General features: G+C 43.3%; 1 protein-coding gene across 2 annotated transcripts in view; it reads right to left on the bottom strand.

Moving 5' to 3' along the window:
- Positions 1 to 22,034, bottom strand: part of SCML4 (Scm polycomb group protein like 4) — a 68,713-nt gene that overhangs the window by 28,004 nt on the left and 18,675 nt on the right. For both annotated transcript variants that reach the window (XR_004983773.2, XM_036414731.2), the window contains exon 2: positions 6,487 to 6,700. Coding sequence is in view for 1 of the 2 variants with exons in the window: in XM_036414731.2 (XP_036270624.1) it covers positions 6,487 to 6,642 (156 nt within the window). In the remaining variant the exon portion in view is untranslated. The remainder of the gene's footprint in view (positions 1 to 6,486; positions 6,701 to 22,034) is intronic.

Raw genomic sequence — 22,034 nt, 5'->3', positions numbered from 1 at the left:
AAGGGAAACAAAAAACCTCATCACTAGATAAAGTGGAATTCAAAATCCCAGCTTTGTCTGTGAGCATTATATGGTGGTATCCTGTCCACTGTGTCCTGCGACCCCAACAATCTTTAGTAGAGACAACATATTTCAAGGAATGCTTGGTGTGATTGGGTTTCTTACAGAAACTGGTGAGGGGCCAAGTTCTATGTATCATCAGGCATGGGTCAAAGCAGCCAGCCCTGCAGATGAAGAGGGGACATGGGACATCCAGCCTCAGGCATTGTGCACAGCAGAGCTCAGAGCAGGGGACACTGGAGCCAGCTTATCTGGGTCCACAGAGATGATTGTTAGATTTCCAGTCATATTGCAAGTTGAATGTTAAATACAGCCATTATTTAAAATGACTGAATACATTTACTTAGGGTATTAATTAAAGTATATTAAAAACAAGGATAATACAATAGATACTCAAAACTCATCATTTTCCAATTATTCTACAGTTGTATCTGTATGCAAATATGGAAATACAGATGCAAGAGTGGGTTGTTCCACATCTTTTCTCAAAACCATGTTCAGAGATGTCACACTGGTGATTTGAAATTGGCCATATTGGGAATATTTAGACCTTGGAAATTGGCAAATGCTACAAATTAGGACTGGAATTATTACTTTACTGATTTGTAGATTTAAGAAATTGTTAAAAATCCAGGCTAAACTTAAAAGTGTGTCTAGTCCGTAGCTGTTACACTGTAAATAGGACAAGGAATTGAAATATCTTTTGCGTTCAAAACTATATTATCCAGTACAGCAAAGAACTCACATCCTTGACAGATGAAAGAAGTTCCAACATACAACTTCACTTGTTTACGTTTGTTTTACTCCTTAACATCTGCGAAAATATCAACTAACATTCACAGGGAGCTACACTCAGAATGCTGGAAACATCTGCCAGCCTACCACTGCCCCTGACCTATGGCTGAACCCAACACTGACCCCTGCCCCTGCCCTGGGGTGAGGCCTGGGGGCGCTACAGAAGTTCAAAGGAGAGAGCCCCTGCCATCGGTGCTGCATACATACTGTCCAGCGGAGGGAATGGCCCTGCCTTGTGCCTGTGTGATCATTTTCCACCATGAACCACAGGTGGCACTCCATACCTGTCATCAGCAAGAGGTGACCTTAAAAATAGGCACAGGGAGTTATTAAATATCAATTCTTCCCTTGCCTGCTATTAAGCTGCATTTAGTGCTCAAATATATGATTTTCAAGCATATAAGATCTGTATAACCAAAGGAGCATTGAAGCCAATTCAACATTTCTAATGAAAACACATTTTAGAAAGATGCTTCAAAGAAGTGTTGAAACAAACAAAACCCTATTTCCTTAAATTTGAACATTCTCTTAATTGAGATTTTTGTGAATTTGACTTCTTATTACTCAGTGCCAAGAGTATATACTTTGGGGTAGAAAGGAGGAGATGACAATAAGATAAGGGAAACAAAACCAAGTGTTGTGTTGGCCCATATTCATTATAAAATTACTTTCCTTAAAAGTAAAATTTCGAATAAACAGAAGACTGTCCTTTAAGTACTTAGCTACAGCTGCTGATTATTCCCAAATATCCATGCTCCCTATTCCTTTAATAATGGAACCTCTGAATTTTAGCTCATCACCTGGTCACCCAGCACTACATTTTCCCATCTTCCTCGGAGTTAAGTGAGGCCAAGTAACTGAGTCTGGCCAGCTAAAGATGCAAGTATAGGGATGTGACTGGGCCCTTAAAGAGGAAAGACATGCTTCCACTAGCTCTGTCACCATTCTGCTGGCTGGAGGTGTGGGATAGGAACTAGAGGAGTCATTTAAGAGCATGAAGCAGGGACTTTTGTTGAGATGGCAGAGCAACAATATAGAAGGAGCCTGGGTCCCCATTACCATCAAGCCATTGTATCAGTACAAGATGGCCTTCCCAGACTTTAACATGAGAAAGAAAATATTAGCCTCTACTGTCTTTAAGCCACCATTACAACAGCTGACTTTGTATCCGGAATAATATAACTGCCAACACTTAAGAACATTTTAACCATTTGTTTTTAATATTTCAGGAATGAAATTCTTTCTAGAACATGTTACACTTTTCTAACTCATTAAACTGAGCAGACAGAACATAATTTACTCTTTTTTGAATCAGAAAGGGTAATTACTATTCTGAATAATAATACAAAGAGATAGTGAAAAGGTAGAGGGCTGCTACCCTGACAATAAGTGGCCTCAGGCTCTGGGGGTTGGTTGATTCATGACTAATTCATGCCATTTTTCTAACTCCCCTTACTACCAAACCATCAAGGATCAAATAAGAAAATGCACACAAAGTGCTTAGGCTAGAACCACAAACATAGAAGTGCTCAACAAAAGTTACATATCATTGCTATTAGTTTTAGTTATTATTATTATATATCGGAGACAAATGGCTACTTTAAAAGTCCAGGTTTTTTTTTTTTCTGCTTAAATAAGAATTCCAATCATAAAGACACAGAAATGGAAAAATCTTGCTACGTGGAGACATGGAGTCATCCATGTCTACAGAAAGGGAGCTAGGACAATCTACAATAGCCAGAATTTGGAAACAGCCTAGGTGCCTGTCAGCAGATGATTGGGTCCAAAAACTATGGTACATCTACACAATGGAATACTATGCTGCCATAAAAAAGAAGGAATTCTCATCATTTGCAGCAACCTGGATGGAATTGGAGAACATCATGCTGAGTGAAATAAGCCAATCAATGAAAGAGAAATACCACATGACCTCACTCATTTGTGGATGATAAAGAACATTATAAACTGATGAACCAACCAAGCAGTAAAGCAACCAGGCAGACTGTCAAATTACAGTGGGGAGGGGAGGAAGATCTGGGGGAGATAATAGATCAACCAAAGGACTTGTGTACATGCATATAAGTACAACCAATGGACATAAAACTCTGGGGAGGGAGGGTATATATGGGAGGGAGGAAGGGGGGCAAAAAAATTCAATAAAATATATTTTAAAAAAAAGAAAAAGAAAGAAAGAAAGGGAGCTAGGCCTTCCCCTTGGTGCAGACCCTCTCTCTTTATCTCTTAAAAAAAAGTCTTCAATGTGTTTTTGGGGTTTTTTAGTCATGGGGTCTAAAGGTTCAGCAAAGGACCTAAATCAATAGCAGATGCTGCAAATGAGATGTAAAATTCTGTTTAATAAGGAAGATGTCTTTTTGCATGGTAGTCCGGTTACAGCTCTTCAGAGAAAATTAGTGTTAAGAGGTGTTTGCTTCCTTTGACGTGAATGAGAAGGGGACAGTAAAGCCATAATGATCCTCTCACAGCAGTGAGCTTGTCCCAGCAACGTGGCTGTCAGCCAGGGCGGGCGAAGAGAGAGGTGGCCAGATGGGCCCTGGGAGGAGCCACGACGACCTATGAACTCGGGAGCACTGACAGCCAGTTGAACTTTCCCTTTTCTGCCTATAATTCACTCAAGACTCAGAGAAGGGGTTAAATGTCACCACCTGTTATTGGTCTTAAAGGAGAAGCTTGCTCCCTACTTGGGCCAGAGAGAGTTTCCACATGTGCAGGAGCACATGACTGACAGAGCAGCTCGGGAGAGCACCAGGCACAAAGTGACAGACAGCAAGCAGCACAGCCCTGTGATGCAGTCAGCACGGCCAGCTGTTCTCAGAACCTCCTGGGGGCGAGTCTGCCGAGTCTGCTGAAGGCTCAAACACTTCTTATTATGATAGTGTTGGTAGTGTAAATATATCATAAATGTTATTACTGGTGTGACAAAATTATGTTATTTATTATTTTATAATGTCAATATTATTGCATATGTTACTGTTCTATGTTATTAACACATGATCATAGAATTATGATGATAATTATTATTATCCCCTTGATGTCCAGCTGTGTGTGTGTCTTCCCTCCCCAGACATCATCCCCTTCAAATCTAAGGCTATTAATAAACTGCTATAATCGAGCTTGTAAGACATGTCTACAGTAAAAGTAAACAAACTCAGGGAGGGCTCGAAAGCATTTTCTTAGTAATAAAATACGAGATCTTTAAGAGTAGACCAAGTAATATCTTATTTTGCTTGCTCAGCATTTTTTTATTTTTTATTTTATTTTTTTAGCAACTTCTGGCTCCCCAACAGTGTCTCAGATTGTTAAAATTGGGTGGTTATTTGGTAAATATAATGAAACCGTGTCGTTTCCTTGCTAGCTTCTCCACAATTAAAACATTTTTGTTAATAGCAAAAGGGGCCTCGGAGTCTAAGAAACTGCCAACATAAAGCTGGAGAGACTTAATAGTGTGCCAACTTTGTTTCACCAAATAGGACCTTTTTTAAAATTAGCAAATCCTGACAACACGCAACACTTAATAAAATAAAATAAATGTTAACACCAAAATATTAGGAAGCAGATATGTCAGAGTAAAGGATAACCCCTAAAGTGGAATCATTTTGGCTTTATGAAGCCTTTCGGATGGTTCTTATTTTTCTCGTGTCATAAGTGGGTCGGAACTTCATGCAGACGGACACCTGGCTTGGAGCCATTCTTCACTGACACTTGGGGAGCTGTCTGGGAGCTGCTGGCCTGAAATAATTCCCACCCATTTCCCCAAGTATATGGGAGGTGGACTCTAGCAAGAGCTGTGGCCCCATGTTCCCCAGTGAAACTGTGAGGCATGGGCATGAGGCCTGCCTTCTTGGTGCAAGCCTGCGGCGCCTGCTCAGCATCCCAAAGCTTTCTTCCTGCCCTGAGGTGTCTCTGAGTGTTCGGAGCACTGAAAACTGCCCTTTTGTAGGAGACAGAAAAATTGCAAAGTCCGGTTCATTCCATGGAGTGAATTTCCATTTTTCCTGGCTCCAGAAGTGCTGTGTCTGTCAGTAATTTTCATTCTTGGGTCACAGCTCCCAGGGGAGTAGGAGAAAGGCCAAACAGAAGAGAAGGCTTTTCAGTGTGTTTCTTCTTCGGCTCCTGGATTCGCTCCCTGGCTCTATAAACAGAGAGCCTGCCCCGTCCAGCCTTCCAGATGCAATTCCCAGCCACGGGCCACTGGGCAGGTAGTTAAGCGGGAGACCTGCCCTGGGCCAGCTTCAGAGACAGTTCTGAAGCTGAGGTGCCCATGAGGAAAAGGGGGGTCCTTCATTAGAAAAAATAACCAGTGACAGCCCTGGCTGGTTTAGCTCAATGAATCGAGCATTGGTCTGTGGACTGAGGGTTCTGGGTTTGATTCCACTCAAGGGCACATGCCCGGGTTGCAGGCTTGATCCCCAGTTGGTGAGGGAGTGCAGGAGGCAGCCAATCAATGATTCTCTCTCATCGTTGACGTTTCTATCTCTCTCTCCCTCTCCCTTCCTCTCTGAAATCAATAAAAATATATTTTTTTAAAATAACCAGTGACAAAAGACTTTACCTAAAAAGTTTTCGTAAAACCAATGACCCCCAAATAACTTTGAGTCACTTCCCCCCACCTACCGTTTTTCACTGCCAGCAATTGGAAGAAGTGCAGAGAACCAAAGGGATAAAGGCTGAATTCATAACCAGCTCTTCGGAAGCTTCGTCTCTCTGCTCACCTGAAATAATTTCCATACATTTCCCTAAATCTACGAGAGTTAATTGCCAATTTGCATTTTGGTTTGAGCATTCAGATCTCAAGATGGAAACATAAACTCTTTATTTCAAGACAAGTAAATGAAGGGAAACTCCTGAAGCTCATTTTCTGATGCCCAAAGGGTTATGGGGCACAAGCTGGTCTTTCCTCTCTGGCAGGGTCTGCAAACACATCTTAGGGCTGAAGCTCGTCTGCCGGTCTGGGTTGCTCCCTGTGACCGCAGTCACAGTGGGGAATTTACGCTCCACATCTTAATTCGTAAAAGGGTCACAGGATTTTAACTTTGCCTGAGACGCCTCCTTGGAGCCAAATGACGTCAACAGCTTTTATAAGCAGGAAACCATGAATTCACACCCAGCTTTTTCAGGATGAGTCCCCTCCTTGAAGCTCCGCTGGGGAACACTCTCCTGTGTCCTTTGACACTCGCCTGCTCTCGTTATTAGTGTGAGTGACTCGTGGACATCATCTGCTTCTACTAAAATAAATGACGAATGAGTTCTGGGAAGTGGTTTCCAGAGCCGCCCCAAAAGGCACAGTCAGGGGAAAGCTCAGTGTCCGAAACATTATTTTAGAGGTGAGGCTGCCTAATGTGTCTTTCGCTCTGACCCTAAAAATGGCCTCGCCTGACAGCTCCCCCCATCTGGTGTAATTTGCTCTGTCCATTTGTGAAAATGCTCGTGACAGCAACAGCATGCACCGTGTACCCTCGGGGCCACGTCCCTCACAGCTCCACCGACAGATTGGTATGGATCCCGCCTTTCCCCAGCTCCCCACCTTTCCTCACATTCCCCAGCGGAGCTCTGTCCACACACCCATGCCCCAGCCCGGCAGCACCGCGGAGGAAGGGGGTGATGGAGCCGTACCTTGTACCCAGGTTTCCGCCCTCTTTTCTTTGGGATCTTCACTGCTGGCAAAGAACCAGCGGAAGCAGAATAAAGGTTGTGAACTGCCATCGTCACGGGTGTTGAGTGCAGTGGGGGTCGGCCTCGCTTTCGCCCAGGGGTCCTCTGAGACTGCATTTCTGCCGGTGCCAGTCTTGCAGGAGAAGTGACAAATCCTTCACAGGCAGAAGAGGTGCTAAGAGTCAGTCCAGACACAAAGCAAAACAGAAATAGAAGTGTTCGTTTGGTTTGCAAGGCAAACATGGATCCGGTTTGGTGATTTTGGCCATACCACCCCTTATTGGAGGCGAAGACCAAATACAGGAGGGAGCCAGGCACCAGTAGGAGCTTTGATGGTGCTGCTGAGCTCCTGGTCTAATTTCAAGGACAGCACATTTCCATGGGTCTCGAGTGAAGTAGGAAAGGTCCTGGCTAGGTGGAGAGGACAACAGATTCCCATCGCCAAACACAATTGATAGGATTACCAGCAACAAGGCAAGTTTATCTGTCCGTATCTCAGTTTCCACAGTTAGTTCAACTTTGAACTGTTAGAATAATAATATTAAATAGACATAATCATGCTCTCATAGTCACTCCTATCCCTTTGGTTGGGTTGTAAAATGTTACAATCTCCACCCTCCCCCCCCCCCCGTGAATGAAATTTAACAGTGCAAATCAATTGTGATAAAAGTCAATTGTATCCCTCCATCCAATTGTAGACAGAGATTCACATACGGAAATATTTATTTTAACCTGATTTGTAATTGCAATAATAAAACGGACACAGCCCAAATAACAAACAATAGGGGAATAGTTGATTTATCTACAGAATAAAACAATCAACTAGTTAAAAGCCTTTAAAAATATCCTTAATAATATGGTGTTGAGGGAAAAAGTGTCACACAAATGGCACATAAACATGACCTCAATTACACAAAAAGGTATATAGTGAAGAAGCAAAAGGAAACATGCTAAAATGTTACCAATGGCAAAGATGGTAGGACTCGGGGTAACTGTTCACCATATGAAAATCCATTCTTCCAGGTGAATAGTACCCCACATACTATAATATTTTTATAATTAAAAATACCAACAATAAGCTTCTCAAGTACAGTTGGCCAAATTTTTCAGCAAGATCTTGTTGCTTATCCCCAACCCAGAGAACACAACCGATACCATGAGCTCAGGGATCAGAGTTCCTGGAATTTTCAGGAATGTGGTAAATGTGATAGAGCTTTTGACTTTTACCCAGGAATGATGTCAGGTAATAAAATTGGTTTCTGAGAATCTGTGGTACCGAACAGTAGAAATGATAGGCTCTTGCTCAAAAGGCTGCAGGCAGAGTTGGGAAAGATGACAGAAGCAGTCCCTACACTCTGTCTGGGCAGTATGCAGGGACCAGACTGAATTTTCATACTCTTGAGATGGTGATGCACTCTCTTGTTTTGATGGGAAATTTAGGTAATCTAGGTATGATGGAAAGATTGGTAAACATAACTACATAGAACTCAAGTGTTTTCATATAGTAAAAGTAAAATCATGAAAATGATTGAAAATCTGAGGAATCTATTTGTTACATATGGGCCAACAAAAGGTTAACACAAAGAATGTCTTTAAATTATTAAAATGAAAATAAGGACTCTGATTTAAAAATGTGAAAGAGAGAGGATAAACAGAAATAAATGGTCAATTATCACATGAATATATTTTAAACTTTACTGGTAACCTCCTCAAAAAGTGAATTGATATCACTTGTGGCTCTCAGACTGATAAATGTGAATAATCCTGGCAATACTCTATTGGCAAGCGGGGAGAGGAACAGGCACTATTATTTACGGTTGGCAGGGGTAGAAATTAGCTAACCTTTCAAGGAGGATAATTTGAAAACCTCTTTAAAACTCACACATGCACACTTCCTGATCCAGCCATATTATTCCTAAGGATTTCTCCTAAGAAGATAATCTGGGAAGAACACAAAGATATATGAACAAGGATATTTTTTGCATATTAATTGTAATAGTGGAACGCTGGATGCAAGCAGAATATCTTTCCAAACAGCCTGAGTTTAGTATATTATTTCACATTTGTAAAGTATAATACTTAGTAATTTTAAGTATATATGCGTGTATGCATACACTCATGCATATATGAACACTGCAAAATAGTCTATATCGTATGATTCTAGTCATATATTTTATGTATATAGATATAGATAAATCTGCATATGTTTAGGCATAGAAAGAAGTCTTCTCTGATCTTTATGGTGATAAAATCTTCTTTGCCTTTTTGTAACAATTTGGAGTGTTAAAGCAGTGACCAGGGGAGTTCTGTGGATCAAGAGCCAAAACCACTAGAAAACATGAAAGCAAAAAAGGCTGAATAAGAAGCACACGTTTCCAATAGAAACTTCCATAGAACAGAAACTGTTCAATCATTGTTAATTTCTATACTATTTTTATATCCATGGTTTAAAAAATAGTATAAAGAAGAAAGCAAAAACAGAGATAACCACTCTCCTTAATACCACCTCCTTCCAGGTGGGGTCAGGTGGCAGCTGGGTTACTGTCCTTCCCCAAAGATTTCCCATCATCTCCAAAGACCTCAAATGATCTCCAGAGATATCCTAGCCATGGACACACAACTTGATACAGCCAATCATTTCAGAACTATCACAACAATTTTCAGTTGTGCACTTGGAAGCCATCTTGTAGCAAAGAGCTTTAGTATAGTAATCATTAGAAGATTCTGTTCCTAATACAGCCTCATCATTGAGTCTCTGGATCTCCAAGTTTTGCCTCTATGAAGTTGTTAAATGATGACTTGACATATTATATCAAGTGATTTATAGCTGGTTTCCCAGGTCTCCCTTTTCTTATCAAAACAAGGCTTAGCTAGAAATATTACAACTGAAACCAAGACAAACTAAGATTTGGTCTATGAATTTAGGGACGACATTTTACCTGTTAGTCTTGCCAATTTAATGCTTGAAAATTAATGGTAGCTCTATCAAGGTCAAAAACAAGGAATGACCAAATCCAAAAGTATACATCAATTCCCCAGAGTCACCTAAGAGTCAATCCTGAGGCATGGTGCCCAAGAATGAGAGAAAATAGATAGTTTTTTGTTGTTCTTTTGAAATGGCAGTGAAATGTATCCACTCATTCATTCACTCATTCATTTATCAATTGATCCAACAAATATCTGTTGACTACACAGTGAGTGTCAAATACTGTGCTTAGACACTTGGATTACAGATGAGAATAAATAAGGTACATCCCCTAACTTTACTAACTATGAAGAGGCAGACAAGTAGAGAGTAAATAATAATATGTGAGATAGATAGTAGCACAGACCTGTCATATGAAATGCTATGAGAGCACCATGGAGGAAAGAAATCACTTCTCTTAGCAGGTTTGGGAGCAGTGGGGACAGAAAACGCACGAAGGTGATGCCAGAGGTAGGATATTCCCCGGCTAAGCAGGGCAAGTTAAATGCACAGAACTGGTAATGGAACAGGTTTGTGCAGGGGCACTTGGTGGTACATGGAGAAGAATGGGTCAGCCAGACAGGAAGCAGGATCACTGGCCTTCTGTTGTTTCTAAAAGCATTAAGAGATAGAAGTTACAAGGGTCTCTAGACTCCTAATGCACCCTAAAGTATTTCCTTCTATGAACTGCATGGAATGGGTTTCTGACCTTGCTGTAATGCGCTTTCTCACTGTCATTTCAAAAGGACAGCAAAATCCTATCTATTTTCTCTCATTCTTAGGCACCATGTTCAATTCCCCATATGCCAGTGTCTCTATTGTGCTTCGTTTGTCAGCAGCCTCATATACAACCTAACACCATGCTCCACAGGATGCTTAATTCTGTGTGGAAGGTGGTTTCCAGTGATAAGGTACACCTTGCATTTATCTAAAGTTCAACCGTTCTTCAAGGTGGCCCAAGCCCTCTAGCTTCTCCTCACACTCTCATTTCTCTCAACCCCTTCCCCATCTATTGCTTGCACCGCCAGTTTCAGCAAGCACTGGTTAAATGATAGTTGATATAATTTTCTCATTGTTTCACCCACATAAGTGATTTCAGTACATTCTTGGAGGCCAGGGGCCATATTTCATATGTCACCCTGCTTTTCACAGTACCTGGTACATTACTGCACCCACAGAGTGCACCTGGTACCTGTGGCAATGCCATTCACAGGGGAGTTACTCATCTCACCTGGGCTAGCAGCCCACAGCTGGGGTCAGAGGTATTTTAATTTTGGATGTAAATATATCAATATAAAAGAACACTTTGATGGTCAATGGAAACTTCATACCATAGGAAGAGGGACAGCAATATGTTCTGTTAAATTGAGGAAACACATTCTCTTGATACACATTTTTTCCCAGTTCTGACACTAAAATTGGGCCAATACTCATCTTACCTAGTGCTCACATTTTTCTCTCTGATACTGTTTTCTCTAAATAAAATTAGAATAACTGATTCCATATCTTGTAGAGAATGAAAGGTAAGGATTACAATGGAACATCTTATTATTACCAGATCAAGGATGATTTAGGAATATCCAGGATATCATGGATATAGAGAACAGACTGACAGTTATCAGAGGGGAGGGGTTGGGGACTGGGTGAGAAGGGTGAAGGGATTAAGCAAAGAAAAAAGAAAGACTCATGGACACAGGCAGCAGTGTGGTGACTGCCAGAGGGAAGGGGGTAGCAGAAGAAGGTAAAGGGGGGGTGAATGTGTTGGAAGGAGACTTGGCTTGGGGTGGTGAACACACAGAGAATGGACTATATACCTGAAACCTATATAATTTTATTAACCAATGTCACCCCAACAAATTTAATTTTTTTAAAAAAGAATATCAAGCGTAGTGTTAGAAGGACAAAGAAGCAAATTGTAACAATTTATGAATCAACAGCAACAACAACAATGGTAATATAGTGAGTTGAAGTAATTGCTTGTGAAAGGCTAAGAGCTCTTTATGAGTCTCAGAAGACTCTGGTAAGGTCACAAAACTCTAGTTGTGCTCATTTTCATATAAAAGAAGGGTGAATAGAGTAAAATATTAGTTATTTTTGCTGATTTTAATAAGTAGGGAAAAGCTTATCTTCAGGTGTTTTGTTCTATTAAGTCTCTACCTGTCTACATTGACATGAATGAGTATAAAGAAATTCTCAATAAACCAACTTCTCCTAGAAAAACGGGGATTGACTCAGAAAAAAGGAAGCCCCAGTTGTCCCAAACAATAACCAGGTAACAAGTGGGTGCAACAGAATACTCAAAGGTGCTCAGCCATCAGATGTCTTCCGAGGAGGAGTCATGTGTGGACTTGTCCTCTCTCAGCCTAGGAGGTGAAGCTTCCAGGTGTGCCCATAGGCACCCGAGAGTTCAACACGCAGGTGCCTCCTCTGTCCTGGGTAGGACTCTCAGCCCTGTAGTTTGGTGGGGTGCAGGCGCTTCCTGCCTCCTTACAATGGCCTCCTGTTATGAAGGCAGGCATGCTAAAAGCCTGTGGAGTCCTTCCTACTCTTAGCAGGAACTTGTAAGTCTCCCAGTACTGGAACCTGCCCTGCACCCATAAAAGAACACTTTGAGGTGCAGCAGATGGTGACAGAGAGCCGAAACTCATCTATTGAAGGGGGAGGAGGAAACACACATAAACTAAGAGCAGAGAATATGTGCAGTGAAGTGCAAGAAGCACCCATTACCACCTGCAGGGTTTGGGAAAACATTACTGTATCTGAAAGCATGAGAGACAGCACACCACAGAGATATGAATAATTTACCGGCTGAGCTGTTGCCTAAATCTCCCTGTGTGCTGGGATCTGCCCTCTCCTCATCCGGCGTAGGAAGGAGAAAGAAGCTGTGTCCCACTCCAATCCCACCACCTGGGCCAGCCGGACGCAGCTGCTCCTCAGCACGTGGTTTCAGAGAGCAAGAGAAAGCAGGTGGGGCCTGGGAGGGACTGGCTGCCACCTTCCTCCAGCCACCCTGACTGCCACCCTGACAGGCCTTCCCCTTCAGCTGACATCCTTTCAGAAGACAGCCCTTGAGAGACTCCGTGGGCTGGCCCTGGGCCTCTCTCCCTCAGCTCCATCCCTCCTCCTGCCCCTGCAATTCTCTGTGTGAAAGGAGCAACCCCCTACCTCCATCCTCGAGCTGTCTTTCAAGGTTTCTTGACAGCTGCTTGCTGTGTTTTGCCCAAAGGGGGGTGCTGGTCTGAGTTTGGAGGATGCTGTTGGCATGGGTAAGACAAGGGAAACTGTCACCTTTTCTCTTTGCTTTGCCAGCTCCCACTGGAGAGCCTCACAGTGCACACCCTGTTGGATGGCTTGGCCTTGCCTTCTGCTACACCCCTCCTCCCTCTGCACTTCTAGACTAGAGGTGGCTACCACAGCAGGGACTGTGGCTCATGGTACAGTCTCCTGTTGGGGTTTTTTCATCATCATACGACCATTTCCCAGAATTAAATCTCTAGTGTCTTAAATGCTGAAGAGAGTTCCTTGCTAGATCCTGACAGACAGACATGGGAAAGGATGGCAGGTCAGTCACTGATCCGGCAGAATGGGAAGCTTGTAGAAAGCACCCTTTGGAAACGTCCTATCTTTCCTACTTTCCCAAAAGATGGAATCTGCCACCTGTGGCCAGACCTGGGAACCTGCCCGCATGCATGGTTGTGAGGAGGGACCTGGAGGAGGGAGGAGACAGGCTGCCTCTGCCGTGGTGGTGGTCAGCAGAGTCATAGCTAAGGAAAATGAGAGTGATGGTCTTCAAGATCAATGTTTCAGTTTATCTTGTAGCCTGGATGCATGCTACCATATGGTAGGTGAGGAAGATAAACCAGTCAGGGCACATGCCAGGATTGTGGGCTTGATCTCCAGTAGGGGGCTTGTAGGAGACAGTGGACCAATGATTCTCTCATCATTGATGTTTCTCTCTCTCTCCTTTTCCCTTCTTCTCTGAAATCAATTTTTAAAAAAAAAAATTTTTAAGCTACAGTATACCAAGATGGGCCTTCACCTACTTCAAGATGGGCCTTCACCTACTTCATTTCTATTAATTTTCACAACTCTGTGAAATAAGCATTATTGTCCTTGGACTCATCATTGAGGAGCTGAGACCAGAGAGTTTTCATGAGGTCACTCCTTAGAGGGAAGGACTCAGATCCCACCATAGGGCTCTTGGCACAAATCCCTACAGCTGTCTCTTAGAGTCAGGCCTGGGCAGCATGGGGGGGAAGCTGGCAACAGAGCTGGTTAGAAGGACCTAACCCTTCAAGCCACATCTCCCAAGTGTCTATAGGATATGAAGAGATGACAGTAGCAGATGAAAGCTTAGGTGGTATAAGGCAACCCAATCAGTTCGCTGAGCATGTGATGACTGGGTGGACAGAAGAACACCCTTCCGTAAGTCAGGGCCTATGGCATGCAGACTGACCCACATAATTTAAAAGATCATTAGAGGCAGTGCTTGCTGGCAGATGCTTGTTTCTGGTAGGATGTGGAGTCAGAACTCTGTCACTCTGTCTCAGAACTCACCTTCTACACTGTAAGGAAAGGCAGTTTTCCGGCAGCTACAAGTATTTCTTTTTCTTTCTTTCTTCTTTTTTTTTTTTTTTTTTTTTTTTTGCAAACCACTATTTCCTGTTTTGTTCTCTATTTATACTTCACATTTAGTTTTGAGAAAGTACTGGCGGTTTAGTGTTTTGGTTGTTTCTGGCATAATCTTTATCTACAAAGAAAGTCTCTTTTCAAGATGATTTCCTCGTAATATGAACCAATTGTACACCTAGATTTCTTTAAAATACTTTCCTGAGAAAACCTCTTAAAGATTTAACAGTAAAACAATGAGATTCATATGCACAAATCACAGCTCTCTAAGTCAACACCTCACAGTGTGCAAATCCAGCCACCAGTCTTGGGGATTTGTGAATTCCTCAAGGATTTCACACATAGCTTCTTTAGGCAGTGACGTTTCCAACACAAACATTTTCAAACAATCATGATTGTTTAGACTAAAGTAGAGAAATGTATAACTATGATATCTTCATTATGATACTCTTTGCAAAACCTTGAAGTATCTAAGGCACTCTCTAGCGCTATGTAAAGAGACTAGCAACCCAATGTTTGCCCTGGAAGAACTCACTAAGAAAAATGCCACTTAGACTCATGTATACACGATACAGCAGTCAGCAGAAAACAAGTGACAACAACCCAGAAACCAGTGCCCTCGCTTCTTGGGCAAGTCAAGGAGAGATGCATTTTAGAAGTGAAAGTCAAAAGCAAGCGCACAGCTATCTTGAAACTGAGTTTGTTTCTCCATGTTTGGCAGCTGAAATGTTTGCTTCCCCAGTAGACAAGGACCATGTTTCCGTGGTCAAGGGGCCAGTAGGAGGAGAAAGTGACCGGGAGCCAGCAAGCAAGGATCAGGAGAGTGGCTTCGAGTCGCAGTGAGAAGTAGAGTAGAAGCATGATTCCTGGGCATGTGTCCTGACCTATTGAATGAGACGCCAGTACTTGCCAGGGTCACATCACCAGCTGCCTTGAGGGTCCAATGGGAAAATGGCTGTGAGAGCCCATCGTATCTGCCAAGCCTTGTGTGACATAAATTGCCGCCGTTCCTGGACAAGTGATTCTCGTCTTTTGTTCCTTCTGCAAAGAACAGAGAGCTGGTACGAACTCTATTTCCCAACCAACTTGTTCTCAGGGGCCCCAAGACAACATGATACGAAATCACTGATTTCTATTTACCAAGCTAATGAAATATTAATATACCCAAATGCATCCAGAGAACACCACTTTCCTCGGCCCTTCCTGCAGACATCGAAATAGTCCTACCTCCCAACTAGATTATACCTGCCTCAGGGGACCCGGGGGTGCTGTTACTTATACCTGACATGGGGAGGGGGGTTCAGAGGTCTCAAGGAAACTGAGTGGCTAGGAGGAAAGGGGGTACCTGGTGCGTGGCACTGTCACTATCCATCGCCCGTACATACAGTCACTACACACAAGGGTCACGCTCTCCCTTATTTTACAAAGGAAAACTTCAAATATTAGGAATGCGAACTATTGAGGTCAGGGATAGAATGGGTGAAGGGACGGAGGATTTGGGACACGGAGTATGGAAAACTTTCTCACTGGAGGAAGGAAAACCAGATGCAGCGCTGATTAGCTTCTGATCATCAGGATCACAAAGGCTTTGCATTGTCCTGTTGGGTGCGGTCAGGGCATCAGCCACCCAACAATATGGCGGGGGGGGGGGAGGGGGGCTGGCCAGTGATCCCGATGGCCACACAGCTTAGAAGCCCCGTAGCCTTGGAAATACTATAAGACCAGGACCAAAAAGCAACTTCTTAGCCCCAAAAGAGAAGCGCTGGACAGCAACAGACTTTTCTCCTCTTACTCATTCAACGAATGTTTTCTGGGCACCTCTCATGTGCCGGCCCACTGGAGGCATGAAGACGTACCAGACGCTCTCAGAAGGAGTGAAGAGAAGCAGACCACCTACGTGTCATTGTGTCTCCTTGAGTACCACCCACCAGACACACACACACACACACACACACACACACACTGGCGTGTTGTGCAGCTGGATTCTCCATGTAGTATGTCCGTGTTGTCAGCACACGGCTTCTCTGTCTCAGTGTCCCAGGATGGCTCTGAGCTCGGTGACACTAGCAAGTCCCCTGAGAATGAGAAGCAGCCATACCACACATTCAGTCCAGCGGGGAGGGATGGCCAGCCCACAGCAGAGCAGCAAGTTTACCCCTGGGTCCCCAGCACAGCCCTTGAGGCAGGATTCCCAACCCCACCAGCCCTGGTCAGCGACTTCCCTCACACTGTGTCCTTCTGCTTGGGGTACAGTCCTTAGTAAGCAAGTTACACACAGGGCCCAGCTCACAGAGCCAACAAGGCGAAAAATAGTGGCTGAATAACAAATGAACTGATGAAGTACAGACACACATTCATTACTTTGTTCAATTCTCACTACACGCCTCCAAGCAAGTACTATTATGTACCCCCATTTTACAGGTGCAGAGTCTGTCAGCCCTGCTCAGATGATGGCTCCGAAAGGCTAGTGTCTTGCCAGAGGTCACACAGTAATGCCCAGCCTCTATCCACCGGCCCAGCCCAGCCTCTCTCCACCAGCACCTTGTTAGATGTTAGCAGCTGAGACTCCAGGGTGTTGTCCCTCAAGGCCTTTGCTTCTGGCTGGGAGATGTTACATTGTAAAAGCTGACTCCTCAAGACCAGAAAGCCTGGCAGCCTCGCACGCTCCCTGAGACAGTCGGCAATGTCATCACCGCGCAGTACCTGGACCGAGTCAAAGCTGACGTGACTTCCCGGGGCCTCTCGGACAATGAGTCCTCAGCAAATATGATCTGATTGACTCATAAGCGGAAAGGGAGGGAGGGGACGATACCACAATGCAACTGTGGATTCCACTTGTCGGTTACTAAAGCAAAGGTCAAGAAATGGAAAAGAGATGGACTCTGTCTTGCTCCCTCTCCAGTGGGTTAGCAGCCAACAAGCAGAGGCTTCCTGGATAATTTCCCAGATCTCCTCACTTCTCCAAGATTTCCTGAGGCCATGCAACAGCAGGTAGATCCATTCTTAATTAGCTTTCAAAGTTTACCTTTTAAAAATCTATAGCTACATGAATATTTATTGAACACTCACTAGGTGTGAGGCATTTGCACCAGGCCCTGGAGATACAAAGGGGCTCAGGACAAGCACAGACAGAAAAGTGGTGCAGCTGACAGGCACACCTGGTCCAGTGAGAACAAATCTCGCATCCTTCCTGCAGGAGCCAGGGGTGTCTTTGGGTGAACTTTGACTTTTTCAACCAAGAACAAGGACAGCATTAGCCTACTGCTTGAAGTAGACCAGGGTGTTCACAGAATGGCTCAGAGACTATTCCATTCTGTTTAGAGCAGAAAGGGGAAGGATATCAAACTGGAGGCGGCAAAGCACATGATAAGAGAGGGGACAGCTGCCTGAGGTGGGACAGCTGTCACTCACTTCAGTGAGCTTAAACTTCTCCAGGCTCTGACAAAATACCCTTCCTGCCCAGCAGGAGTTTACAGATAGGGTCTCAGAGCTGTTGGAAATTTCTGAGAAATCCTAGGAAGGAGAGAAGTATAGGAAGAACAGATGGGCATATTTTACTCCCAATTTTCAAAATAGATTGGATTCTGAATGGGAATAATTGGATACAGAATTGATTGTCAAACACATTGCTAAGCTCTTGTAAAGGAACTTGGTCCTCACAGATGTTGGAACATTGGCTCTCAGGAACAAATTCCCTTAAAGATTCAGGCTAGCCCTACCTGGTTTGGCTCGGTGGGTAGAGTGTCGGCCTGGAGACTGAAGGGTTCCAGGTTCGATTCCAGTCAAGGACACCTGCCTGGGTTGCAGGCTCAATCCCTAGTAGGGGGAGTCCAAGAGGCAGCTGATCAATGAGTCTCTCTCTTCATTGATGTTTCTATCTCTCTTTCCCTCTCCCTTCCACTCTGAAATCAATAAAAATATATTTTAAAAAAAATATTCAAGCTAAACCTAACTAGATTTACTGGACAGGGGTGGAGGGCCTGGAAATTAGGTTGGAAATCAGAGGAATGCTAGAACTGTGGGCTGTCTTGATTACCACCAAGTATTTGACAAAACTTCCTAAAATAATGTCATGGAGCAGATAGTAAATGTGAGCAGAAGGCTATTACTTTGGGGTAGAATCATAGCTAAAGAGACACTGCCCAGGTCCCAAGCTGCATGACTACGACAGCAGTGATCTGTAGTTGTCCCTGGTGGCCTGCCAGGCATCTTTAGTTTTCCTTATATTCTCCCTGATGATGTGTATGAAGATTTGCAAGGCAAAGGGGGCTATCAAATAAGCAGGTGACACAAGTGTGGGATGGACAGCTCATGTTCCAGATGATAGACTTAAAACTCGAAATTTTTTAGTTGGATAGACCCAATCAATCAAATGAAAGTTCAAAAAGATAGAACATCTGAAATGTCACAACCCAATGTACAGGAAAGGCTTCCTTGGTAGAAAAGATCTAGGACTTTTAGTTAATGACAAGCCTTCCTTAGACTCTGATGTGGGCCATGTTATCAAAAGGCTGGTGGGAACATAGATTGTATAGTGTCCAAATCAAGGAAACAATCACCCTTGTTCTCAGAACATCTGGGGTTTTACACTTGTTTTTGGAGGGCAAGAATTAAAGTAAATATTGAGTTCAAAAGATGGGGAGAAGGCACCTGGGAACTTTTCCTTCATGTGGCAGTTGAAATAACTGAGGGTTTATCCTTCAGAAGTGACAAATCATTCGGCATCACCGGCAGAGCCAGGAGATACAGGCAGCTTCTATGATGGTCCCCAACAACCCCAGCTCCTGTGGGGTCCACTCTCACATTGCGTCAAGAATTTAAATTCAGTTAAAATAAGGGCTCCTCAGAATTCTCAGTATCTAAGATCCTTCTAACCTGAAGGAGAAAAGCAATGGTTCATGGGCTTCCTTTCATCAGCAGTGAGACGAACTGAATGGCATACCACATAATTGCAGCCAAGGGCTATTATCCTACAGGACAGGTAGCCCTGTGTGCACATCAAACACAGCCCCAATTACTGGAAACCACCCTGGCTGGTTTGGCTCAGAGGATAGAGCATCGCTCATGGACTGAAGGGTCCCAAGTTCAATTCCGGTCCAAGGGAGCATACCTGGGTTGCAGGCTCAATCCCTAGCCCTAGTCGGGTGCCTGCAGGAGGCAACCAATTGATGGTTGCCATTCTGTCTCTCCCCCTACCTTCCACTCTCTCTAAAAATCAATGGGAAAATATCCTCAGGGGAGGAGTAACAAAAGAATATAATAAGAATAAGAATAATCAGGAAACCCATGAAAAAGCAAATATTGATACAAGCCAAACAATTGCAGAATAGGCCATTTGGGTTCCTCCTCCCTGCTTCTAGGAGGGTGTCTTTCTCACTGTGAACCAACCAGATGGGATTTCATTCTTTCTGCTTTCATCTCTTTTGTCACTTCTTTACAGGGTGAGTTGCATCCTTCTATCTGGGGAAACCCCAAATTCTAAGCAGCCCAATTTAGTAAAGACATTAGAGCCTGTCAGCATTGCTGGGTCATGGGGTTGTGTTTAACTGTATAAGGAACTGCCAAACAGTATTCCAGTGGTTGCACCGGCTTCATGTCCTCACCAATATTGGTTGCCATATAGGCGGTAGAACTTAATTTGTATTGCCTAGATGAGCAGACAAAGTGATGGGCACCTTTTAATGTGTATTTTGGCCATTTGTGTATCTTCTGTTTGAAGTTTTTGCCCAAATATTTATTGTCTTTTTTACTATTGGGCTATAGGAGTTCATTACATATTTTAGATACAAGTCCTTTGTCTTCTGTACAGTAACTGCAAAACTTCTGTCCCAGTCTGTGGCTTGCCTGTTCACTCTTCAAATAGTGTCTTTTAATAAGCAGGTTTTCATATATACTTTTGTTCCTTTTTTAAAATATATTGTGATTGGTTTCAGAGAGGAAGGGAAAGAGATAGAAACCTCACTGATGAGAGCAAATCATTGACAATAAGCAGAGTTTTTAAAAATTTTATGAAGTCAAAAATAGCAACCTGTTGTTTGATGATTATTAGCTTGTGTGCCCTCTTCTAGAATTTTTTCCCATCCCAAGGTTGTGAAGATATTCTTCTGTTTTCTTCTAATTTAAAAAACTTTGTGGTTTTACCAATAAACAGCTTAAGGTGTATGATTCATTTCAAATTAATTATTGTGTGTGGTGTGAGATAAGGTTTAAAATTCATTTTTCCAACTCAACTTTTTAAAATACTTTTTTCCCCCATTGAAATGCTTTGGCACCTTTGTCAAAATCAATTAATCATATAAATTTGAGTCTATTTCTGGACGATTTATTTTATTTCATTGAAATATTTGACTATATACTTATGCCAATACCAAACTCTTGTTTACTTTATAATAAGTCTTAAAATCAGGTAGTATGAGTCTTCCAAATTTTCCTTTTTCAAGTGTATGTCTTAATTTACATTTAAATTGTTCATGTAAGTGTCATAAACCTGCTGACATTTTTATTGGGAATGCATTGAACCTATAAATTAACTTGGAGAGAATTGAAATTTGGCTAACATTGAGTCTTATAATCCATACACATTGTATATTTCTCCCTTTATTTTTGACTTTTTTAGTTTTTCTCACAAGTGTTTTATCTTATATTTTCCTTTTTAGTTCTAGAATTTCAATTTCTACTCGTTTTTATTTAATTTTAGTTCCTATTTCTCTCCTAAAATATCCATTTTTTCCTTATATTATTTAACATATTTATAATAGTTATTTTAAAATATTTATCTGATCATTCCAATAGCTGGGTCATTTGTAGATAGGTTCCTACTGTCTGTGTATTTTTCTTCATCATAAGTAGCATTTTCTTGCTCCTTGGCACATCTACTTTTAAAATTGTACTCCAGGAATCGTGTGTAGAAGAGCAGTGGAGAATGGAGCATGATTTTTTCCCCTTAGTCTTGTTTATGCCCCAGAGTTGCAAGCCCTTTCTTCTGTCCTATGGTTTTTCGTCTTCCCGGGAGGGAACCGAGCTGCAGCTTTGTTCACGTTGCGTTTGCCTGCGATTTGCCCAGCTCCCAACCACGTTCCTCTGTTTTCTTGTTTACCTTTGACTTCAGCTCTTTCAGGGCCCCAGAAGCTAAAAACTACACATTTTTTCTCTGCAGAACAGCCACCCCCCACTGATGCTGTCTCAGCACGATTCAGAAAGGGAAGATGAATTTACTGGGGTCTTTATGGGTGTGTTTTTGTGCCACTTTATTAAAGTATTGCTTGTCAGCAACAAGCCCGTCTTTCTTTGCCCTCCTCTGTGCTACTGGATCGTACGGACTACGGTTCTCCTTCCGGGGGCGGGCTGTCAGGGCCATCAGGAGGGCCCTGGAGACGCTGCAAATAAGAAGGGCCTTTTCCCCCTTCTCCTGCTTAGCATTCCTGTTGGTGGCAAGTGTCTTTGTCTGCAGGGGTCCTGGCAGTGTTGCTGGGACAGTAGGGCAGTTCTCTAGTTGGGCAGCAGACTCTCCAGTGTGTGTCCACACTGTCCCCGCAGAGGTCTGACTCAGTTTCCTCATACTTCCTTTCCCTTCGTCCTCAGGGATAGTTGCTGTTCTCTGCAGTTACCACGCTAGAGCTCTCCGCTCCACTCTCAGCAACTAACCACCTTTCGCACAGTTAGCAATTCTGTAGAGTAAACCTGCCCGATCCAAATTTCTGGTGTGTTTTTATGTCTTCTGACTGAACCCAAGGGTGTTCCAGGTTCCAGTCCCTCCCTAGCTGCACCCACTGTCACAAACAGGTCCACTCCTCCATCCCAGATCCGGGCCACACTGTCACTGTGCCCAGACAGCTCCCCACTCCTGCAACCCCTGCCCCCTCCCTCTCAGGTCTGGTGCACTCCGCGTCAGCCTTCCAGACGGCTCACCGAGCAG

The sequence above is a fragment of the Pipistrellus kuhlii genome, unplaced genomic scaffold, assembly GCF_014108245.1.
Source record: "Pipistrellus kuhlii isolate mPipKuh1 unplaced genomic scaffold, mPipKuh1.p scaffold_m20_p_5, whole genome shotgun sequence".
NCBI classification, from domain to species: Eukaryota; Metazoa; Chordata; class Mammalia; order Chiroptera; family Vespertilionidae; genus Pipistrellus; species Pipistrellus kuhlii.
This window is presented reverse-complemented; position numbering and strand designations above follow the sequence as displayed.